The 24,329-nt window shown below is 40.2% G+C and overlaps 1 protein-coding gene across 1 annotated transcript; it reads right to left on the bottom strand.

Annotated features, from left to right (window-relative positions):
• Positions 1 to 492: 492 nt before the first annotated feature.
• LOC104107377 (purple acid phosphatase 2) lies at positions 493 to 4,646 on the bottom strand. Its single transcript, XM_009616165.4, has 9 exons — positions 4,402 to 4,646; positions 3,583 to 3,783; positions 3,333 to 3,444; positions 2,651 to 2,880; positions 1,875 to 2,013; positions 1,265 to 1,485; positions 1,012 to 1,133; positions 733 to 916; positions 493 to 626 (listed from the first exon to the last, which is right to left on the bottom strand). The coding sequence occupies exons 1-9, from the start codon at positions 4,573 to 4,575 to the stop codon at positions 609 to 611; spliced, it is 1,401 nt and encodes a 466-aa protein (XP_009614460.1). The 5' UTR covers positions 4,576 to 4,646; the 3' UTR covers positions 493 to 608.
• Between the last annotated feature and the right edge of the window lie 19,683 nt (positions 4,647 to 24,329).

Below are 24,329 nucleotides of genomic sequence, written 5' to 3' on the forward strand. Positions count from 1 at the left end.
CTTAAATTTCAATCATATAAGCATTCACAAGATTTTAGAACTTCAATAATAGTTTCTTAAATATGATTACTTTTCAAAACTAATTCTTCCAAATCAAGTCTAAATAGATACAACTTAAACTCAAATCCAAACGTCAATTTCCTGACCTGTTGAAATTTTGCGATGAATCCGAAAAGTCTGGTTTTTGTTCGACATCTTTGAACTATTGGTTGACAAGAAGAACCTTTAACGTTGTAAAGGGGAAATAGACAGTTACATTGTAGCCTGTAGTATAAAATGAAGCACTATTTGGATTTCATGCAAGAAAGAAATGTTTTGCCACTTAGTATTCTGATGTTGCCTTTTAACCCTTACCGGATATTTTTTCTACATATGGAAATTGTACACACAACAGCTTGCTTTGCCTCTACTATATGTCTCATTTAGAAACACATTTGCAAGGCTTAGGATTACGTTTGCAACTCAAATTTGACAACCTCAACCACATTCATGTTTGGAGAAGTGAGTAACTATGAATTAATATATATCCTTCAATTTTCATTTACGACATTATTTTGTTTTCCTCACAAGGCCTCGTCTGCCACATCCCAGGATGGACATTGTACACATTATGAAACAGCAAGAGCCTGAAATGGCAAAAGTTATTCGTTACAGACCAAGGCATCAATTACACAATGCTGACGAGGAAAATGAAAGAAGAAAATCTCTTGTATATCATCATGATTTGTATACCATGGACTCATCAACTGGATTCCAAATACGATTGTTAACCCATATCTTATCAGCTTCCACAGCATATCCATCCTGATTACGGTGCCAACTATAATAAGCATGAGTTCTATTCTTGATAGCAAGAGTGGCATGTCCAAAACTAGCCTCGCGGAATGCAGAGTAAGCTGGCTGTGGCTCTGTCATGCTGAAATTAGCATACAAGATATCTGATTATTAGTTTTCTGACACAAACACAGATACAATATATACGACAAATTTCTACAATTTGATTAATCTTACTTGGTGGCGAGGCCTTCCAAATTTCCTCCATCTCCGATAGTTACATAAATTGGGGCAGACTGATCACGAATAGGAGTGCATTCTCCATTGACAACGTTGTAGGCCACATTAGATATTCGTTCCTGAAATACAATAGAAAATTAAATCTTTTTATAAGAGTTGCCACTACGATTATCACAGTAGCTACATCAAACTCGGTGAGATGTTTAAAGATCAAATGAAAAGAAAAAAGAACTGTGTGATTTGTGCATACCGTTCGCTCATAAGCATGAACATGACCTGCAAAAACAATATCCACTTTGTACTTTACAAACCATGGTTCATACATTACTCTCATGGTTTCCCCTTCCATGTAGTGATAGTTGTAGCTGTTATACCATGGAGAATGTAGTAGAACAATCAGCCATGGAGTCTCGGTCCTGTTAACTTTTGGTAGCTCTTCCTCAAGCCATTTGTATTGAGGAGTGTATTTACCTAATAATTGGAAAGAGAAAAGGAACTTAGAGAAAATAGATAAATCAATGGTCCTGAACTTTCTAAGTAATTGCCTCTCCTGATAATCTTTATCAGAGACCAGTAAAATGCACTCACGTATAATTGGGAAGCATGGTGGATGCGAACACAAGTTAGACATCAATAAAATGCCATTATGACTCTTCGACTGGAATTTGATACTATACTAATGCTACTCTTAAGATGCATGTTAGAAGAGGACATTCTTCAAGAACTGGAAAAGTAACAGACTGTAGATCATGTTTTCTGGTCCAATACTTCTATGTCCACGCTAAAGGAGAGAGAAAGAAAGAGCGAACAGCAGTGCATAACAGAATCTCGTATCACTCACAAGAATGCCATATCCTTACCATATGCTGAATATGAGGATAAAACAATGATATATGCTGAAGCTCGCTTGATTGAATACCACAGGGGAGATGTACTGTTTGATGCTCTGTACGGCACATGATACCGATGAGTGTAGGGCTTGAAAGGTTTTGTTTCCCCCTGCAGGCAGTATGAGGATGTATTCAACAAAATTCCAGTACAAAACTATCTAAAATCTAGGACATTAAAAAGTATAACGTTAGAAGTATGGAAAAGCACAAACAGTCTTTTTTGCTGTGGAGCTCAATTAATTAACTATATAACCATATCAGTTCTCTCTAAACTCTAAAGCATGGATTCTTGCTCATTATTAGTCATTCGGAATATTTTGTAATTGTTTAGCATGCAAGATGAATCTCATGCCACTTCTATTGCAAAGCTGGCCAAATGTCTTTTCTCCTTTTTTTTTTTTTTTTTTTTTTTTGTGTGTTGAACAGACTGAGATGCCAGGTTCAACAAACTCAATGTACTCAAACTAGCAGAAGAGTGTTGAATCTCAGGCTGAGCTAAGATAAACTAATTATTGTGAAGAATGTTGAATTCAAGCAACTAAGTATTCTTTCGGTTCATCCACTAAAACAAGAGTGTGTCAACACACAGTTTCTGGTTAATCGGATGAAGGTCCAGAATGAGCTAATATTTTTAAGTTTGCCGTCAGTAAATATGTATATCTAGCTGAAAATATTAGCTTAAAGCATCCACGAAATACACTAGAAGACAATTTAAGCAGGAAGAGAACTAGTTCAGCATCACTTACAATTTCAGGAGCAAAATCTATCTCATGATTTCCTGCTGTCCAAATCCAAGGTTGATAAGCAGTACTTCTCTCTACAAACCTTCCCCATGTATCCCATCTTACATTATCATGATTAGGATAGTTATCAGCATATGATAGGTCGCCTACAAACAACACCGCTTGCCCCTTGATTGGATTTAATTCATAATGTGTGAGTGTCTTGTTTGAGTCAAAACTCTGACCAAGATCCCCTGTAATAAAATGCAGGTCGACTGAGAAACGCCAACAACTGCTAACAACAACATCAATGCTTTTTATCTATTATTTTCCTTTTCCTTTGTAAATATGCGAAGAAGTTTTCATTGTACCACGTTCAACCGAAGAAGAAGCATGTTATACGTATGATGTCCATGTACAAAGTTTATGTTACATTTGGATAATAACCACACCCCCTCCCCCCCCCCCCCGTCCTCAGAAATCTGCTGTTTCACACAATTAACTAGAGAGTATGCTATCTCTCAATCCTAGATGTAGGGTCTAGATCATACTGTAAATTGTATATCAACATTCTTCTTTATTCCCTCTTTATTATATAGTACTCTGTGAGAAAGCACAGTATGAATGAAACCTCAAAAGCAGTGGTAATATAACCTAAGCAGGCTCCAAGAAGTTCCAATAGCAATAATTTGGTTGAAATTGTTACCTATAAGACCAAATGTATAGGGTACGTCGGGGCCAACTGGTGGAGGAGTTACAAACCAGAAGGTTCGTGCCGTGTGCCCAATCCCAATCTTATAGTAGTATTTGGTGTTGAACTGCAAAAGAAGTATTACATCCATCGTAAGTTTCAACATAATCTCAGAGGGTTAAATAGTTTACCATGAATAACAATGAGCAAGGAGCCAAAATTATCCTCAGAAATAATAAAAAGGAAAGAAAGAATGAATGTTCACCTCCAAATGCCTAATAGTGGAGTGATGGATGTAACCAGAAGTGTAGTTGTAAAATTTGTATGTAGTAACCTTTCCCTTGGCATTATTCTTTTGCTTGCTTTTCTCACTCCAATATAGGACTGTACTTGAACCAGGTTCATCCATAGTCACCCATGAAACAATTACGGCCTTTCCCTCGTGATCTCCTTGTGTTATGTGAACCTTATACAGAAACCCCAACAGAATCAATTAGCAAATAAACCAAATTCCATGAATGAGACAAGCATAAACAGAACTTGTTACATCTGATAAAACTTTATACACTATCCTCGAGCAGAAGCGGATGCAACATTTGTCGGTTAATTTGAACTCGGTATTTTCTACACTTATTTTTATGTGAAAAACTACTAATATTTTGACAAAATATTCAATTTTGAATAATTTCAATTTCAAGAATACAATTAGTTCATTACTAACAACTTTAAGGTTGAAACCTATCAAATTTAAATTGTGATCAGCCTCTCTGTCCCAAAAATATCCACTGCGTTTTTGTCTGTCAAAGATATCTACTTTTCTACTGTACTTTTCTTCTGACCCCTCTCGCCCATTAACAAAATCATAAAGTAAAAAGGCCACAGTGAATCTCATTAAATTAAACAGAAAATCAAAAGTGAAAAGTGCATCAAGATATCCATAAAAAAATCAAAAGTTCATAGCAAGCTCAATAATGCATCAAAGATGTTCGTTAAAAGCTCTATAATGCAGCAAAGGTGTTCGTTAAAATCTCTAACTGAAAAAAAAAACATATAGAAAATAGAAAACGACCCACTTTAAACATACTTGTTGAGGCGCATTATAACCAGGAGGGGCACGGAAAACATCACTATCCAGAGGCATATCGATTGTCTTCTCAACTTTCCTAACAAAACTACTGGTGACTCCACCGTTACATAGAAGTGACTCATTGAGAATTAAACCCAGAACAAGAACGATGCAACGCCCGAAAAACTCCATTTTTGACACACCCACTTTTGCACAACAAAAACACAACTTTCACAATTTAGGAGCTCGTATATATATATATATATATATATATATATATATATATATATATATATCCAAGGAGTATTTAGATACCAGTATTCGAAGGATATACGTCTAGAATTACGGGGAATATTCTGATTTTGTACGATAAGTATCAAGTCAACGATTTAAGTAGTCGACAATAGACATTTGGATTGGGGTTTATCTGAGATTTCACATGTAAACGAGTGGGAAAACCAGAAAAATAATGAAGAAAAACTATGATCATATATAGTAATTCATAAACGGCAATAAATTGAGAGGAAAACCAGAAAAATAATGAAGAAATAGTATGATCATATATATAGTAGTAATTCATAAGCGACAATAAATTGAGTTGACTTCTCCACTAACGAGAAATTCGGTGTATATCACATTAGATACGTCGTTTGAAATAATGTGCTTGTGCCCTCCGCACAAGGCGGATCATCTTAAACCAAGAGAGGTTCCAGCCATACAAAATGATTCGATATATCTAATAGAGTAGTTGACATAAAATTGTTACGTGCATGTGTTGGTGAAATAATAAATACTCATCCCAGCAAATTAATTGAGATTAATCACACTGCCATAAAAAGGAAAAAGGAAAGTTTTCAGGAGAGGTTCATGTTTTTTGGTTTAGGAGGGAGAATCAAATCTTTTTAAAAGAAAATTTATACAATTAATCAACAAGACTACTCCTTAAGCCTACTACTTGAATTTCATATATTAATTGAGCTAAACATAGTTAGTATCAATTATCAAACCCAAATAAATAAATATGTAAATTAACATCAACTTACCATAGTCTATTAATAAAACTTAAATCGGGCAAAAGTTTGAGTACGAATTTCAATTGTCAAATGCAACGTGATGTCAACATTTTTTGTTGAAACGAATTCCTTTACGGCGTTTACTCACATTCTTAAGGCTGTCCCACCTATAAACGCAACTCGCACCCTTTTATTTCTTTTTGCAATTATTGCTATTGTGCCGTAAAGTATAAGTCGGTGATTAACTCGTTGGCTGATCATATGATAGTAATATTGGACCGTCGTTTTCTAGCAAAGTTCATTTTACATAATTAAAAAGAAAAGAATTTGGAAGTGTTCTGTTGGGCCACTTTTTTCGAAAAGTTTTCTTTAATTGAATGTTTCTAAACTAAATTAAACGGAACTAAATATTTTTTTCGAGAAGTCTCTTTCAGAACATCTCTTCCAAAATATTTTTTCATAATTTTTTTCAGACAGGTAATTAGTTGGAGAAAGAATTGGTCTGGTGAAGCACTTCCAATAAGATCCAGCTCGTAATAAAGATTTATTAGAGCTTAGAGGAAAAGAACTTCTTGACCCCAAATAAAAAAAGAAATTGAAAACGTGGACTTCTCTAACATTGTGATTTTTAAATTTTTTTAAGTAATATACGTTGTTGGGTAAGGAACTGCTTAAATGCATTGTCAGTATATAAAACATAAGATGTTTTCCAAACAGAAGTTTAACTTAAGTCTTTAATACATTGGTATTGACAATTTTATAATACAACGGCAGTGGGGAACGCAGAGGGTTAGTTAAGGATTCATTCAAATTTAATACTTAGCTTTGACTAATGTCATTATTAAAAATTTATTGAATAAATATAATTAATTTTGAACCCAATAAATCAAATAAGGTATATGATAGTTATTTTGGTCATCGTTAGTTCGTATTTTATTTATTAAGATATATGATATATTTGCCTTTTTCTTTTTTCAAATGCGTGCACTAGCATTTTTTAATTTTTAAAAGAAGTTATTAAAGGAACATAGTTTTGATAAAAAAAATGTTGTTAGTTTGTGTTTAAATGATAGTTTGATTTTATTTTGATTTAAATTTTTTAATGAACTCCTTTATCGAAAAAATACTGTCCATTTTTCAAATGTTGAAACCGCTGCGGCTATCAAGCAACCAAATCACGGAGGCATTGAACACATATCGATAAAACAAAGTTAATTAGACGGGCAATTACTTCTATTAAAGTGTTCCATTTTGTACCATCCAAATATATTATATTACTCTCTCTATCTTAATTATGCGGCACTTTTTGCTTTTTAAGAGTCAATTAAATTGTTATTTAAAACTAAATAGATTAGATCAATTCAATACTTTAAAATTAAAATTTAAATAGTTAAAAACTATAGGAAGGTATTTATCGTAAAGTAACCACGCAGATCACAACAAATAATTGCTAAGATCGTACGTCTTCACTAACAAGCAAGTAACAATATTAGACACATTCCAGAAAACTGTCAAAGAGGGTGGAATATTGGGTCGATAATCACTCAACTATTTAAAATTATGGACTAAAGTTATTTTTTTTTTTAATTTGTAACAGGAAAGTCACTTAACTATTATTTAAAACACGGATCCACTCTATACTTTAGAAACCATAGCTCATATATATTACTCTCATTGTTTCGCCTTCCATGTAATGATAGTCGTCGCTATTGTACCATGGGCAATGCATAAGAACAATTAACCAAGGAGTCTCCTTTCTATTGACCTTTTTTCAGCTCTGCCTCGAGCCAGCGGTACTGAGGAGTATATTTAGCTTGGAATTATAAAAAGTGTATATATATTAGCATTCAATTATAAAAATTTATACTGAGTAAATTACCAATAATTCATCGAATTGATTAATTATATTGGTTCGCTAGCAACAAAAGTAAACATCTTATTAATTTGTACAAATACAAAACACTCTGGCACATATAAATAGAAAAGAATTCAAGATATTAAGTTAGTGAGTACATTTATTTCTAGCAATATTGGGGGCAAACTGGTGAATACCTTGGTGTATACATCGCTCTCTATTATATATCACCACCAAAACGGCAGAAGTTGTCGTCCAGTGGTACCATCGTGAGTCTCTCACACAATACGTATCGGTTCAATTTTCGCTATCCCCTTCTCCTTTCACCTTTCATGATTCCTAGTCTAGTAAATATCCGTTCAATTTTCGTACTATAACCAATTGGTGCAGCCGCAACGTACTACACCTTTGTTGTGTCAAGAGTACTCAGAAAAAAAATGACATCTTCTAGCTTAATCATTTGGTATTCAAAATTTATTGACCTGACTAATTTGAATTTGCACAAGATAGGCCCAATAAAGTGGGTAAAGCACTCTGTATATGTCGAAATCTAGCATAAAATATTTAAGATAAGGTACGCTAAAGGAAGAGTCTTCAAGCCTTCACCAGTCGAGGTCGACCAGGAAGCAGCGAGATTCGTGGCCGAGATGTCAACAAGGGTCGAGGTAGAGCACCGTTGGCCAAGCTATAACAACTAGTTTTCGAAATAGGACATTAAAAGAAATATTCTAGTGAATATTCTCTACACTGGTACTATTAGAGTTTGTTAAGAAAATGTCTCATATAAATAGAAAATGAGACAATGGTGGAAGGCATGTGACATTCATTATTTGACAAGAACAGACTTTTGATTGAAGATTCTTTCTCTCTCTTACAAAGATACAAACACTACATTTTCATCTAGATTTTTGTTCGTATTATCCCACATCCTTCCATTAGATCCGAGAATAATTCGAACATTCTGGATTTGTCTGTCACTCATCATTGTCAAGAGGGATAATCAACTAGTTCATATTTTATTGGGTGAATCACTCTTTCTATTTACTTAAATGTCATTTATTGTTATTTATTGCTAGTTATTGCTACATTATTGCTCATACTTTTTGGAATAGTTAATGCTTATAGTTGTCAATCCTTCACCAGATCTGAACAACATTAGTCACCTTTTTGGAAATAACATCTAGTGATATTATTATTAACTAAGTCTAACCCATTATTATATATATTAAACTGTTTAAACCGAAAGTTACACTTTTTGGTCAAAATATTTGGCACCGTCTGTTGGGATTTCTTAGTTAAGCTTTTAGTTTCTTCTAGATCTACAGCCAACGCGAGCCTCTAACAAAAAAAGAGAGAAGTGAAAGCAAAAAACAAGATCTCATTTCTTTGTACGTACAAAATCCTAACATGGAAGGTAACCGAGAAGAGAGGGCGAGAATAATCAATGACCTCTGAACTAACCTCATGAACGTCATCAACGAAAGTTGCGAATCGGCAGATGAAGGCGCAACGCCCAATGCCTCCCCTAGGCGAGATGGGTCACCGCCTCCTCATTGTATCATCACAAAGACTCTTGGTAAGGGAGCCTCCATATTTACGGGGAGGAGATGCCACCAGCTATAAAAGCGCTCCTTGAAGCGTGGCTAACCGACACGCTAACCAATATGCTCAACAAGCCCGCCCGGGATGCAGCCACAGAATATGCAAGAACTTGCGTTATACAACCAGCAGACGAGCAACACAACCAACTCCCTCCTCCTCCCACAACAGGTATTACTCACAATGTCGCTAATGGTGCAGGCGACGACACTCTTGCTGCCATTTTAAAAAGGATGGAGGAAATGGAGAATGAGAACAAAGCACTCCGGGACCAAATGAGGGAACACCAAGAAAAGGTCGATAAGATATCGAGCGCCCCTAAGCTTTTGCCGAAGAGAGATGCCAGTCGATTCGTCAAGCAGCCTTATAGTGATGCCGCCGCCCCACATGCCATACCAAAGACCTTTAAGATGCCACCCTACCTCAGGATATATGATGGCACGACCGACTCTGGAGATCATGTGACTCATTACGTCACCACCGTGAAAGGAAATGACCTCGCCAAAGAACAAGTATCTTTCATTTTGTTTAAAAAATTCTGTGAAACCCTCACATGAGGAGCGTTAACATGGTATTTGCAACTACATGCGCGTTCCATTAAAACTTTCGAAGAGATGGCCAACAAGTTAGTAATGGCCCATGCTGGGGCCAAGAAGGATGAGGCGAGAGTGAACGACATATTTGCTATTAAACAGTTTTCGGAAGGGGGATTGAGGGACTTCTTCACCCTGTTTAACAAAGTAAGAATGACCTTGCCGAACATGTCAGAAGGGATGACGGTTGCAGCCTTCCAAAACAGACAGAGTAGGGATGGTTTGAGGGCGACTAGAAAGCTATTAAGTTGAATGATGAAGTACCCCTTAACAACTTGGGATGAAGTACACAACGCTATATTGTTCCGAGGTCCGAGCAGATGAGGATGACCTCAATAGACCAACTCATCGAATGACCTCGGTACAGGCCGAACCCAGAAAAGATCGAAGAAATGATACCAGAAGAGATATTGCAGCTCCATGACCCAACAGGAAACGACATCAACCATATGTCAGAGCTGCCATCGCGCCCCCTTCCCGCCACGAAGAAGGCCCGCCTAGATCAAGGACAGGGACTCACCGGAACGAAAGAGGTATGACCCCTTTATTATCCACTCACAACTTTTGTGTGTCACCTACAAAGATAGTCTATGCCCTGGAGGAGCTCGGACCAAAGGTGAAATAGCCACAAAAGATGAGGTCATATCCGAATACCAGGAAGTCGGACGCCTTCTGTGAGTTCCACCAAGAACAAGGGCACAAAACCGAAGATTGCATCGCCCTAAGGCAGGGGGTTGTAAACATGTTATGACAAGGACACCTCAAAGAGTTGTTGAGCGACCGGGTAAGGACCAACTTTGCCAGAGGACGTGAGCAACATCAAGGACCGTCGAAACTGCCCTTACCAACTTGCACCATTCACATGATCATTGGTGGAGGAGACGATGCTTCCATCAACAGTGTGAAGTTCACCGCTACCCACAAGCTCAAACGGTCGATCACTCGCGAACGGCATGACGAATGCGAAGAGAGTATCATCTGCGATAAGTCGGATACCAACGATTTGGCTTTCCCTCACTATGATGCACTTGTTATTACTTTACGAATTTTAGATACCGATTTGAGATGCATTATGGTAGACAGTGGGAGCGACGCATGCATTATATATCCTCGAGTACTTGCACAAATGAAACTCGAAGATAAGATAGTATCGCGTTGCATCACGCTAACTGGTTTTAACATTGTTGTCGAGCGAATATCTAGTGAAATCACACTCCCCGTTCTGGACGGTGGCATCACTCTGGAAATCACATTCCACATCATAGACCAAGACACAACGTACAACGCCATAATAGGGCGACCATGGATACACACCATGAGGGCTATCCCTTCCATCTTATATAAGGTCATCAAGTTCTCGACTCCATGGGGGATATTCAGCATATGAGAAGAACAACGCACATCCTGGGAATGCTACCGCATCGCCCTAGATAGCATGGTCACTCAGCAAATGAAGGACAAAGAAAAAGAGGCATGGCAATCAACAGGGTCGAGGTCAAAATATGACGATAGCGAGGACGTCATCAGAGACCCTGATATGGTCGAAGCCGCAGGATCAATCATAGAAGACCTCGAATGACGTGGTACGTGAAGATGTGGAAAAACTATTGGAGAATGGCTCCATCAAGGAGTCGAAGTACCCCCGGTAGGTCGCCAACGTGGTCATGGTTAAGAAGAAGAATCGAAAATGGCGTATGTGCATGGATTTCACAGATTTAAACAAAGCATGCCCAAAGGATTCGTTCCCATTACCCTACATCGACCAACTCTTCGATGTAACAGCCGTGCACGAACTAATAAGCTTCTTGGATGCTTATTCAGGTTATAATCAAATCCTCATAGAAGAAGAAGATCAGGAAAAAAACCACCTTCATCACCCACCAAGGGATGTATTGCTACATGGTCAATGCCCTTCGGGTTAAAGAACGCGGGGCAACTTATCGATGGTTGGTGACAAGGATGTTCAAGGACCAACTCAGTAAGACGATAGAAGTCTATATAGATGACATGCTGGCCAAGTCAAAAATGAAAGAAGATCACATCGACCATCTCATAGAAACTTTCGACATACTTAGGCGATACAGAATGAAGCTGAACCTCGAAAAATATGCATTTGGCATAGCCTCAGGAAAGTTTCTAGGTTTCCTGGTATCACAGAGGGGGATCAAAGTCAACCCTGACCAAATCAAAAACATTGAGGGGATATCAGAGCACTTCTCCACTAAAAAGTAGGTTCAAAGGTTGACTGGCCGGATCGCCGCCCTGTCAAGGTTCATTTCATGATCATCGAATAGATGTCACAAATTCTTTGCCGTACTCAAGAAGGATAACGACCTCCAATGGACTTTAGAGTGCGTCCAAGCCCTAAAGGAATTGAAAGCATACTTGTCGTCGCCACCACTGCTTTCAAAACCAAATCCAGAAGAACGTCTCCTTATGTATCTCTGTCACGACCCAACTAGAGGGTCATGACTAGCACCCGGGCCATACTTGCCGAGCAACAACGTACATTTTATCTAACCTTCCTTATTATCTTTAAGGGCCGACAAGATCAATATAAATAGTAGACATGGATCATGAACATCCAACAATGAAAGATAATGTCATGAACATACATAACATGGGACGATAAGACTGTCAAGAAACTATATATAAGGTACGAGCTACCATGATGCCATGAAAGACTATACAACAAAAATCAGCCGACAAGGCATTCTAAACCATACATAAGTCGACACCTGTCTATGAGCCTCTAAAGGAACATAAGTGCTACAACATTGCCGGAACAGGGCCCCGACATACCCATAATGTCTATAACAAAAATGCATACCAAGACCACGGCAAGTCCGGAGAAGGGATCTCGCCAATAACCGCTGAACTGGACAGCCTACTGTGGTGGGGGAGCTACGTCTACCTGTCTATCAGGACCTGCAGCACGACATGAAGCGTCCACAAATAAAAAGGACGTCAGTACGAATAAAGTACTGAGTATGTGAGGCAAGAAAGCATAAGTAAGAACAGTAATGTAAAATGGGATAGAGAATATACAACCTGTGACATCTGGGTACCTCTGAGGGCTACTGACATGAAATACATGATACATACATATATATACATAAACTTTTAAAACATACGCCTTTGTGGGCATCACCATCATCATATCGTACCCGGCCATAATAGGCTCGGTAAAACGTACCCGGCCATCATAGGGCTCGGTAGAATCGTACCCGGCCACGTGGAGCTCGGTAAAACCCAACTGATCAGTGGTTGCACAATAGGTGCCATACCCGGCCGACTATAGCGCGGCTCGGTAGAGTAAAATAGATACATATATATGATGCATGCTGGACTCATTGGAATCACATTTTGAACCTTTCGGAGTGACGTAAGGTCGGTATCCTTCGTACACGTTATTAGGATTAACTCTTCATCAAGAATCTTATAAGAATCAGGAACTACCAACAACATTGATAATATAAGAATAAGAGAAGTAACATCAATATCAATCGTTTCATAAGAAGGGCAGCAATGTAAGTACTGCTAGCTTCTAAGAGTAGAGTATCTTTGGGAGCTCGTTCATTAAATTATGTACAATCGGAGTCATGCAAAAGAATGAAGGGGATAGCCTCACATACCTTGTATATACTGCCCAACCTCAAGCTATGCAAATGTCACGACTCCTTAGTCTACAATAAGACAAATGACACTATCATTATCGTTTAAGCGTCGTAACTATTATGTATCGACCACAACCTATTTTACGATGAAACGGACAACACCTCCCCTATTTATATGACTTCCCACAAGTCAATACAATCACCAAACAGCCCAAACAACATCATTAATAATCATATTGAGCCTCCAAAATAGTCCACCAACCAACAACATTACTACCAAGCCTTTCGATATATATTTCACAAGTTCTAGCTTCAACGACTTAGCTGCAACTTGGATAATCTTAAATATATATAGAGTAAGAGGTTCCTTACCTTTAAACAGAAAGAACAACTCCAATTTGACCTTAATTTTCCACGAAATATCCCTTCAATTCTGCCACAAGAACAAGGAAGCGAAACTAGCAATTAATTCGGGTTTTTCGGCACTAGAATTACTTTAGAAGACTTGAAATCACCTAGGGTTGATATTAAAAACTTGAAGGTGTATTTACAGGACATAAAACACTTAAAACAACCTCCCACACGAGCTGGAACAACACAAAAATCAGCAACAACAAGAAGAACAAGAAACTTACTAGCGCCACGGGATTCCTGACATTTGATTTGTGTTGTTTGCCCTTTGTTTGGTTCTTGGATCATGAGAGAACCTTGAGAGACTGATTTTAGGGTTATAAGGTCTGAATATACTGAAAAATAATGACTTAAAACGGGGTTGAGGTATCTTATATATGTCCATATGTCTTAAACCGCCTTTGTGGGCCCCATAGAGTAGCTTGGCGCACTCTCGCAAAAATGCGAATATCTCTTTATTCCGAGATCGTATCGATGAACGGTTTAATGCATTGGAAACTAGACTCATAGATCTTCAATTTGATAGGTAGATCACCCCATAATTCCAAGCACATTGGGAGAAAAATGCAGTAACATTTGACCTAAAGTTTAAGTAAAATTATAAACCTAAGTTGCGACAACTTTTATCGACTTTTGTTTCATAACTCGCTTGACTTCAAGACTTATGATGCGGATATTATATGATTCAAATACATTAAAACAAGACCTCTTGGGACAATTAATCACCTCTAGTGTTACCCGAAAATACGGGTTACAACATCCTTGATTCGTTTAACTTCAAATACTTGTTAACCACTCTTATACACCCTTGTATCGTTTAAGACCAATAGGATTAACTTCTTATCATCTCAAAGATAATCTCTTCTTGGATTTACGTCGACTAACTTACGGCGTGATCTATGGTATGCGAATTTGGGTTGTAACACCCTCTCCCCCTTAGGAACATTCGTCCTCGAATGTAAGGGTTTATGGGGTGTCTAACTCATTGTGGATTCCGACGGAGATTTCCGGCTGAGTTTCCCCTATAAAATGGACACTAGCCAAACTTGCAAGCAGTTAAACCTAACCTATGGCCTTACAAGACTATACAAAGCATTATGGATATGTACATTATCTGCATATTACCATTTTGTATTAAAAAAAAGAGTATTCACAAGCTATTGCTTACCTCATAGAGCCGTTTCACCTTATAATGCGTCCTTTTTTCCCCCGGCATCCTCGTTATCTTCACTCTGGAATAGGTAAGGGTATTTAGACTTCATCTCCTCTTCTGCTTCCCATGTCATTTCTTCTATATTCTTGTTCCTCCATAATACTTTCACGGAAGCTACATCCTTTGTTCTCAGCTTGCGGACTTGTCGATCTAATATAGCCACTGGCACTTCATCATATGATAGATCCTTTGTAACTTGTACATCTTTGATAGGGACGACCCGAGAAGGGTCTCCAATACATTTCCTCAACATAGATACATGGAATACCGGGTGGACAAATTCCAATTCAGATGGCAATTCTAACTCGTAAGCAACCTGTCCAATTCATCGAAGAATTTTGTACGGCCCAATATACCGCGGACTCAACTTACCCTTCTTCCCAAAACGCATAACACCCTTCATCGGCGAGATCTTCAGGAAAACCCAATCACCAACCTCAAATTCCAGATCACGACGTCGGACGTCGGAATAAGACTTTTGCCTGCTTTGTGCCGTCCTCAGTCGCTCTTGTATCACTTTCACCTTCTCAATGGCTTGGTGAATCAAATCTGGCCCATATAATTCTGTCTCACCGACTTCGAACCATCCAACTGGTGATCTACATCTCCTCCCGTACAGTGCCTCATACGGGGCCATTTTAATACTGGAATGGTAGCTATTATTGTAGGCAAATTCTATAAGTGCCAGATGGTCATCCCAATTCCCCTTGAAATCTAGAACACATGCTCGTAGCATATCTTCAAGCGTCTGGATGGTACGTTCAACCTGTCCGTCAGTCTGCGGATGGAATGCAGTGCTGAGATTTACTTGTGTACCTAAATCCTTCTGAAAAGACCTCCAAAAGTTAGCTGTAAATTGAGCTCCTCGGTCTCATATAATAGATACCGGCACACCATGAAGCCTAACAATCTCCTTGATATATAACTTCGCATAATCTTCAGCCGTGTAAGTTGTCTTAACTGGTAGAAAATGGGCAGATTTTGTAAGTCGATCAACTATCACCCAGATGGAGTCAAACTTATGATAAGAGCGAGGTAATCCAATAATGAAGTCCATATTAATCACCTCCCATTTCCAGGTCGGAATCTCTATATTCTGAATCAATCCACTAGGTTTCTGATGCTCGATCTTTACTTGTTGACAATTAGGACACTGGGCTACAAATTCTGCAATAGACTTCTTCATGTTATCCCACCAATACTGCTCCTTAACGTCATGATACATCTTTGTCGAGCCAGGATGGATAGAATATCGGGACTGGTGAATCTCAATCATAATCTTCTCTCGCAACCCTGCCACACTAGGTACACATAATCGGCCCTAGTATCTCAGTGTCCCATCTCCTCCGATCTTGAAAGCTGTAATCTTACACTGCTGAATTCCCTCTCTCAATCTTACTAAGGTAGGATCTTCATATTGCCGTGCTTTTACCTCGGCTACCAAAGATGATTCTGCTGTATTCTGTACAGTAACACCTCCGTCATCAGAGTCCAACAATCTGATTCTCATATTGGCCAGCTGGTGAAGCTCTTTGGTCAACCCTTGTCTACCTGCCTCAATATGTATTAAGCTTCCCATTGACTTACGGCTGAGAGCGTCTGCCACAACATTAGCTTTACCGGGATGGTACAATATCTCGACATCATAGTCTTTCAGTAATTCAAGCCACCTACGCTGCCTCAAATTCAACTCCTTCTGCTTGAAGATGTATTGTAAACTCTTGTGATCTGTGTAGATGTCAACATGGACGCCGTATAAGTAGTGCCGCCATATCTTCAAAGCATATATTACTGCAGCCAATTCCAAATCATGAGTCGGGTAATTCTTTTCATGCTTCTTCAATTGTCTTGATGCATAAGCAATCACCTTCCCACGTTGCATCAATACGCACCCCAAACCTATACCTGAGGCATCACAATATACCACATAACCTTCTGTTCCTTCTGGGAGAGTGAGCACTGGCGCGGATGTCAATCGATTCTTTAGCTCCTGAAAACTATGTTCACAAGCATCAGACCACTGGAACTTGGTAGCTTTCTGTGTTAACTTAGTCAATGGTGCTGATATAGAGGAAAACCCTTCTACAAACCGCCTATAATATCCTGCTAGCCCCAGGAAGCTGCGGACTTCTGACGGTGTTGTAGGTCTCGGCCAATTCTTCACTGCATCGATCTTCTGAGTGTCGACACTAATACCCTCATCAGATATCACATGGCCAAGGAATGCTACTGAGTTCAGCCAGAATTCACATTTAGAGAGCTTAGCATATAACTTATGATCCTGAAGGGTCTGTAATACTATCCGCAAGTGGCCCGCATGTTCCGCCTCCGAACGAGAATACACCAGAATGTCATCAATGAATACGATCACGAACACATCAAGATAGGGCCTGAATACACTATTCATGAGATCCATAAAAGCTGCTGGGGCATTTGTTAGCCCGAACGACATCACCAAGAACTCAAAGTGCCCATATCTTGTCCGGAAGGCCGTCTTTGGAATATCCTTCTCCTTAACCCTTACCTGATGATACCCTGAATGCAAGTCAATCTTGGAGAAATACTTGGCACCCTGGAGTTGGTCAAACAGGTCATCAATTCTTGGAAGTGGATACTTGTTCTTTATTGTAAACTTATTCAACTGTCGATAATCGATACACATCCTTAACGACCCATCTTTCTTCTGCACGAACAAGACTGGCGCACCCCAAGGTGAAGTGCTAGGCCTAATGAAACCCTTATCCAGCAAGTCCTTCAACTGTGCCTTCAACTCTCGCAACTCTGTCGGGGCCATCCTATATGGAGGGATAGAGATCGGTTGAGTGTCAGGCAATGCATCAATGCTAAACTCAATCTCCCTTTCAGGAGGAAGGCCTGGGAGTTCATCTGGGAAAACATCTGGAAATTCATTGACCACGGGGATTAATTGTAGAGTAGGCGGCTTCGCCTCCGCATCCCTAACGCGAACAAGATGATAAATGTAACCTTTTGAGATCATCTTCCTTGCCTTAAGATAGGAAATAAACCTACCTTTCGGCGTAGCAATGTTCCCCTTCCATTCAATGGCGGGTTCACAAGGAAACTGAAACCTAACCATCTTCGTACGACAGTCAACATTTGCATAGCATGAGGCCAACCAGTCCATTCCCATTATCACATCGAAATCAACCATTTCTAACTCAAATAAATTTGCCGAGGTTTGATGACTACAAATCATCACAGTGCAACCTTTATATACCCTTCTAGCAATCACAGAATCTCCTATCGGAGTGGATACCGCAAGTGGTTTACTTATCAATTCAGGTTCAATGCCAAAATTATTAGCCACGAAGGGTGTAACATATGATAAGGTAGATCCTGGATCAATTAGCGCATATACATCATAAGAAAACAGAGACAATATACCTGTAACAACATCCAGAGATGACTCGAGATCTTGTCGACCTATTAGAGCATAGGTTCGATTTTGAGCACCACTCGAACTCGGCACTAAACCTCTACCTCTACCATGACCTGTCAACTGTTGAAAACCTTGTGCTGGAGGTCGAACTGATGAGGAAGAACCAGACACAGATCCAGTCGGTTGAGCCATACAACCACCTCCTCTGTTAGGACAATCCCGCATCATATGGCCAGGCTGTCCGCAAGAATAGCACGCATCAGAACCTCGATGGCACTGTCCAAAGTGGGCCTTGCCGCACTGATCACAACGAGGTGTTGGGGGTCTCGTCTGACTAGTATCTCTATGAAATTGTGAGCCTGATGCCCTCGAACTCTGACCTGAACCAGAATAGGTAAATCAATCATACCGAGGCCTCTGAAACTGTGGAGGAGCACTAGCTACAGGTGGCGCCGAACTCCTTGAAGATTGGGGCCTGATACTGCCTCTAAACTCATTAGAATACCCTGCAAATCTCGCCCTCTTATGCTGGCCCCTATCCTGCTCCCTATCTGCCCTTTGCTGGCACTTACGATCCTCTAGGGTCTGGGCATAAGCCTGAATACGGGAAATATCCATGCCCTCTACCAAGGAGGCTGTTGTGCACTCATTTATCAGATGTGGTCCCAACCCGTTCACGAACAGATGCACCCTATCACTCATCTCTGACACCATATGGGGAGCATACCTTGCTAAAGAATCAAACTGTATACTATACTCTCGTACACTCATATTACCCTGTCGAAGGTTCAAGAACTTATCAGCTCTAGCTCGTCGTATCTCAACTGGCAAGTAGTGATGAAGAAAGGCCTCAGAAAATTCCTTCCACACGGCTGGAGGAGCGTTCGGACCACTAGATCTCTCCCAACTATCATACCAGAAAATCGCTAAATCCCGTAACCGATAAGAAGCCAACTCTATTGCCTCCGTATCACTAGCATGCATAACCCGCAATGTACGATGAATCTGATCAATAAATATTTGTGGGTCCTCCTTGGGGTCTGATCCGGTAAACACTAGAGGGTCTAGATTAATAAAATCACGAACTCTCGCACTAACCGGTTTATCAGCAGCACCGGTATTCTGCCTCTGAGCCTGAGCAGCTACCAAGCTAGTCAACAATTGCACTGCACTGCGCATATCGTGGTCTGTAGTGCTAGACGGAGGAACTGGATGTACTGGGTGCCTCCTAATATCCTCTGGAGGAGACGGAGAGGTATGAGACGGTATCTCACTCTGAGCCTCACTTTGGCCTGCTCTGGCTGGAGGCACCTAAATGTTACCCTCTCCCACAGTTGTATCAAGCCGTTTACTAATCGCTTGCTTCCTAGTCGAAGGCATCGCTGAAAGAAAACAAGGTGAATATTAGATATGAACACTTACTACTCAACTCTACGCACGATCTAGATTCAGGAAGAAGGTAACAACCCTAGATGTCACGTAGCCTCCTGATTATAAATGTGGCGCGCTACACATCCATAATCAAAACTCTACTAGACACGGCTCATAGACAACCCCTAGGACAGACTTGCTCTGATACCAAGTTTGTCACGACCCAACTGGAGGGTCATGACTAGCACCCGGGCCATACTTGCCGAGCACCAACGTACATTTTATCTAACCTTCCTTATTATCTTTAAGGGCCGACAAGATCAATATAAATAGTAGACATGGATCATGAACATCCAACAATGAAAGACAATGTCATGAACATACATAACATGGGACGACAAGACTGTCAAGAAACTATATATAAGGTACGAGCTACCATGATGCCATGAAAGACTATACAACAAAAATCAGCCGACAAGGCATTCTAAACCATACATAAGTCGACACCTGTCTATGAGCCTCTAAAGGAACATAAGTGCTACAACATTGCCGGAACAGGGCCCCGACATACCCATAATGTCTATAACAAAAATGCATACCAAGACCACGGCAAGTCCGGAGAAGGGATCTCGCCAATAACCGCTGAACTGGACAACCTACTGTGGTGGGGGAGCTACGTCTACCTGTCTATCAGGACCTGCAGCACGACATGAAGCGTCCACAAATAAAAAGGACGTCAGTACGAATAAAGTACTGAGTATGTGAGGCAAGAAAGCATAAGTAAGAACAGTAATGTAAAATGGGATAGAGAATATACAACCTGTGACATCTGGGTACCTCTGAGGGCTACTGACATGAAATACATGATACATACATATATATATACATAAACTTTTAAAACATACGCCTTTGTGGGCATCACCATCATCATATCGTACCCGGCCATAATAGGCTCGGTAAAACGTACCCGGCCATCATAGGGCTCGGTAGAATCGTACCCGGCCACGTGGAGCTCGGTAAAACCCAACTGATCAGTGGTTGCACAATAGGTGCCATACCCGGCCGACTATAGCGCGGCTCGGTAGAGTAAAATAGATACATATATATGATGCATGCTGGACTCATTGGAATCACATTTTGAACCTTTCGGAGTGACGTAAGGTCGGTATCCTTCGTACACGTTATTAGGATTAACTCTTCATCAAGAATCTTATAAGAATCAGGAACTACCAACAACATTGATAATATAAGAATAAGAGAAGTAACATCAATATCAATCGTTTCATAAGAAGGGCAGCAATGTAAGTACTGCTAGCTTCTAAGAGTAGAGTATCTTTGGGAGCTCGTTCATTAAATTATGTACAATCGGAGTCATGCAAAAGAATGAAGGGGATAGCCTCACATACCTTGTATATACTGCCCAACCTCAAGCTATGCAAATGTCACGACTCCTTAGTCTACAATAAGACAAATGACACTATCATTATCGTTTAAGCGTCGTAACTATTTTGTATCGACCACAACCTATTTTACGATGAAACGGACAACACCTCCCCTATTTATATGACTTCCCACAAGTCAATACAATCACCAAACAGCCCAAACAACATCATTAATAATCATATTGAGCCTCCAAAACAGTCCACCAACCAACAACATTACTACCAAGCCTTTCGATATATATTTCACAAGTTCTAGCTTCAACGACTTAGCTGCAACTTGGATAATCTTAAATATATATAGAGTAAGAGGTTCCTTACCTTTAAACAGAAAGAACAACTCCAATTTGACCTTAATTTTCCACGAAATATCCCTTCAATTCTGCCACAAGAACAAGGAAGCGAAACTAGCAATTAATTCGGGTTTTTCGGCACTAGAATTACTTTAGAAGACTTGAAATCACCTAGGGTTGATATTAAAAACTTGAAGGTGTATTTACAGGACATAAAACACTTAAAACAACCTCCCACACGAGCTGGAACAACACAAAAATCAGCAACAACAAGAAGAACAAGAAACTTACTAGCGCCACGGGATTCCTGACATTTGATTTGTGTTGTTTGCCCTTTGTTTGGTTCTTGGATCATGAGAGAACCTTGAGAGACTGATTTTAGGGTTATAAGGTCTGAATATACTGAAAAATAATGACTTAAAACGGGGTTGAGGTATCTTATATATGTCCATATGTCTTAAACCGCCTTTGTGGGCCCCATAGAGAGCAGCTTGGCGCACTCTCACAAAAATGCGAATATCTCTTTATTCCGAGATCGTATCGATGAACGGTTTAATGCGTTGGAAACTAGACTCATAGATCTTCAATTTGATAGGTAGATCACCCCATAATTCCAAGCACATTGGGAGAAAAATGCAGTAACATTTGACCTAAAGTTTAAGTAAAATTATAAACCTAAATTGCGACAACTTTTATTGACTTTTGTTTCATAACTCGCTTGACTTCAAGACTTATGATGCGGATATTATATGATTCAAATACATTAAAACAAGACCTCTTGGGACAATTAATCACCTCTAGTGTTACCCGAAAATACGGGTTACAACATCCTTGATTCGTTTAACTTCAAATACTTGTTAACCACTCTTATACACCCTTGTATCGTTTAAGACCAATAGGATTAACTTCTTATCATCTCAAAGATAATCTCTTCTTGGATTTACGTCGACTAACTTACGGCGTGATCTATGGTATGCGAATTTGGGTTGTAACAATCTCGCTGTATCCGAAGTAGCTGTGAGCGCAGTCCTAGTTCGAGAGAACAAAGGTACGCAATCCCCCATCTATTATATTATCAAAATATTAGTCAACCTCGAGACGAGGTATCCTCACCTCGAAAAGCTAGCCCTGGACTTAGTCGCAGCTTCGCAAAAGCTTAGACCGTATTTCTAGTGCCACCGCGTCTCGGTCGTCACAACCTTTCCCATGAGAAATATTTTGCATCAACTCGATCTATCGGGAAGGCTAGCCAAATGAGCCATCAAGATGAGCGAGCACGATATCACGTACCAGCTGTGAACAGCGATAAAGTCACAAGTGCTCGCTGGCTTCGTCGCCGACTTCAGCGCAAAAGTAATGCCCGAAGTTGAGAGAGAAGCCTCTCAAACTTCCCCCCAAACACAAGACCTCTGGGTCCTATACACCGACGGTGCATCCAACGCGTCACGGGCCAGACTGGGACTCGTACTTGAAGTCCCAACAGGCGTAGTGATTTGCCAGTCCATAAGTTGCCCGGTGATGACTAACATCGAGGCCGAGTGTGAGACTATAATCGCAGGTTTGAGGCTAGCACTCAAGAACGGGGCAAGACGGTTGACGTTTGAAAATACGTTGAGATTCCCAACTCGTAGTCAACCAAGTCATAGGGACTTACCAAATAAAAGAACAAAGATTGCAAAAGTATCAGACTGAAATCTGCAAGCTGCTGCCCGAGTTTGACGAATGTCAGCTCGACCAAATTCCCCGAGCACAGAATGCTGAGGCAGACGGCCTTGATAAATTGGCCACAACCACCAAAAACATCGCAACCGGAGACAAGAACATAGTCCACCTCCTCAACTCAACGATTGATCAAATTGAGGCAAGAACCATAAGCTTAACTTAGGACTGGCGCAATCATACAATTATATGTTTGCAGGATTGCACACTCCTAGATGATAAAAAAGAAGCCAAGAAACTGAGAATGCAAGTGTCCAGGTACAGTATCATCCACAACGACATGTATAAGAGGACTTACGACGGCCCTCTAGCAAAATGCTTGGGCCCAAACCAGACGCGACGCATCCTTGAAGAGGTCCACGAGGGCCATTGTGGATCTCACTCCGGCAATCGGGCTCTGGTCAGATGCCTCATACGGGCAGGATACTACTGGACCACCATGAAAAATGATGCCACGGACTTCATGAAAAAATGAGAGCAATGCCAAAAGTATGCCCTGATGATTCACTAAGCGAGCGCTCCACTCAGTCACCTCACTTTGACCATTCATTAAATAGGGAATGGACATCGTGGGGCCCCTCCTGGCAGAGCGAGGTAACATACGATTCCTTTTGGTTTTAACTGACTATTTCTCTAAGTGGGTGGAAGCAGGAATATTCGCTCAAATACGTCAACAAGAAGTGATTGCCTTTAAATGGAAAAATATCATATGCTGGTTCGGCCTCCACAAAGAGATCAACAGCGACAACGGACCCCAGTTCACGGGAAAAAAACCGCCGAGTTTTTTGAGAAATGACATATCAAAAGGATACTCTCGACGCCATATCACCCCGCGGGCAACAGGCAAGTAGAGTCCTCCAACAAGTTGATATTTAACATCATGAAGAAAAAGCTTGAAGACGCCAAGGGACTGTGGATAGAAATATTGCCAGAAGTAATATGGGCCTATCGAACAACGCCAAAGACGAGCATAGGAGAGACGCCCTACTCTTTGGTCTATGGGACCGACGTAGTAATACTAGTTGAGGTTAGAGAGCCCAACCTAAGGTACTCCCATGAGAGAGGACCAAGGAATGACGAAAGTATAAGGCAGGAGCTCGACGAACTTGAGGAACAAAGACACTTGGCCTACAAAAGGATGATCGCCCAAAAACAACAAACAAAACACTATTATAACAAGAAGGCAAATGTCAGGCCGCTCAAAGTCGGGGAATACATGCTTAAAGTTAAAACACAAGTGAGCAAACACCTACGGGAAGGAAAACTAGGAACAAATTGGGACGGCCTAAACAAAATCACGACAAAAGCGAACAAATTGTCATTCCAACTAGAAACAATGGAAGGAAAGTTGCTACCAAACAACTAGAACATTACCCACCTCAAGTACTTCAACATTTAATAGATAAAGCGTCCCCCAAGTCGT

Source organism: Nicotiana tomentosiformis, chromosome 1, assembly GCF_000390325.3.
Source record: "Nicotiana tomentosiformis chromosome 1, ASM39032v3, whole genome shotgun sequence".
Taxonomy (NCBI): domain Eukaryota; kingdom Viridiplantae; phylum Streptophyta; class Magnoliopsida; order Solanales; family Solanaceae; genus Nicotiana; species Nicotiana tomentosiformis.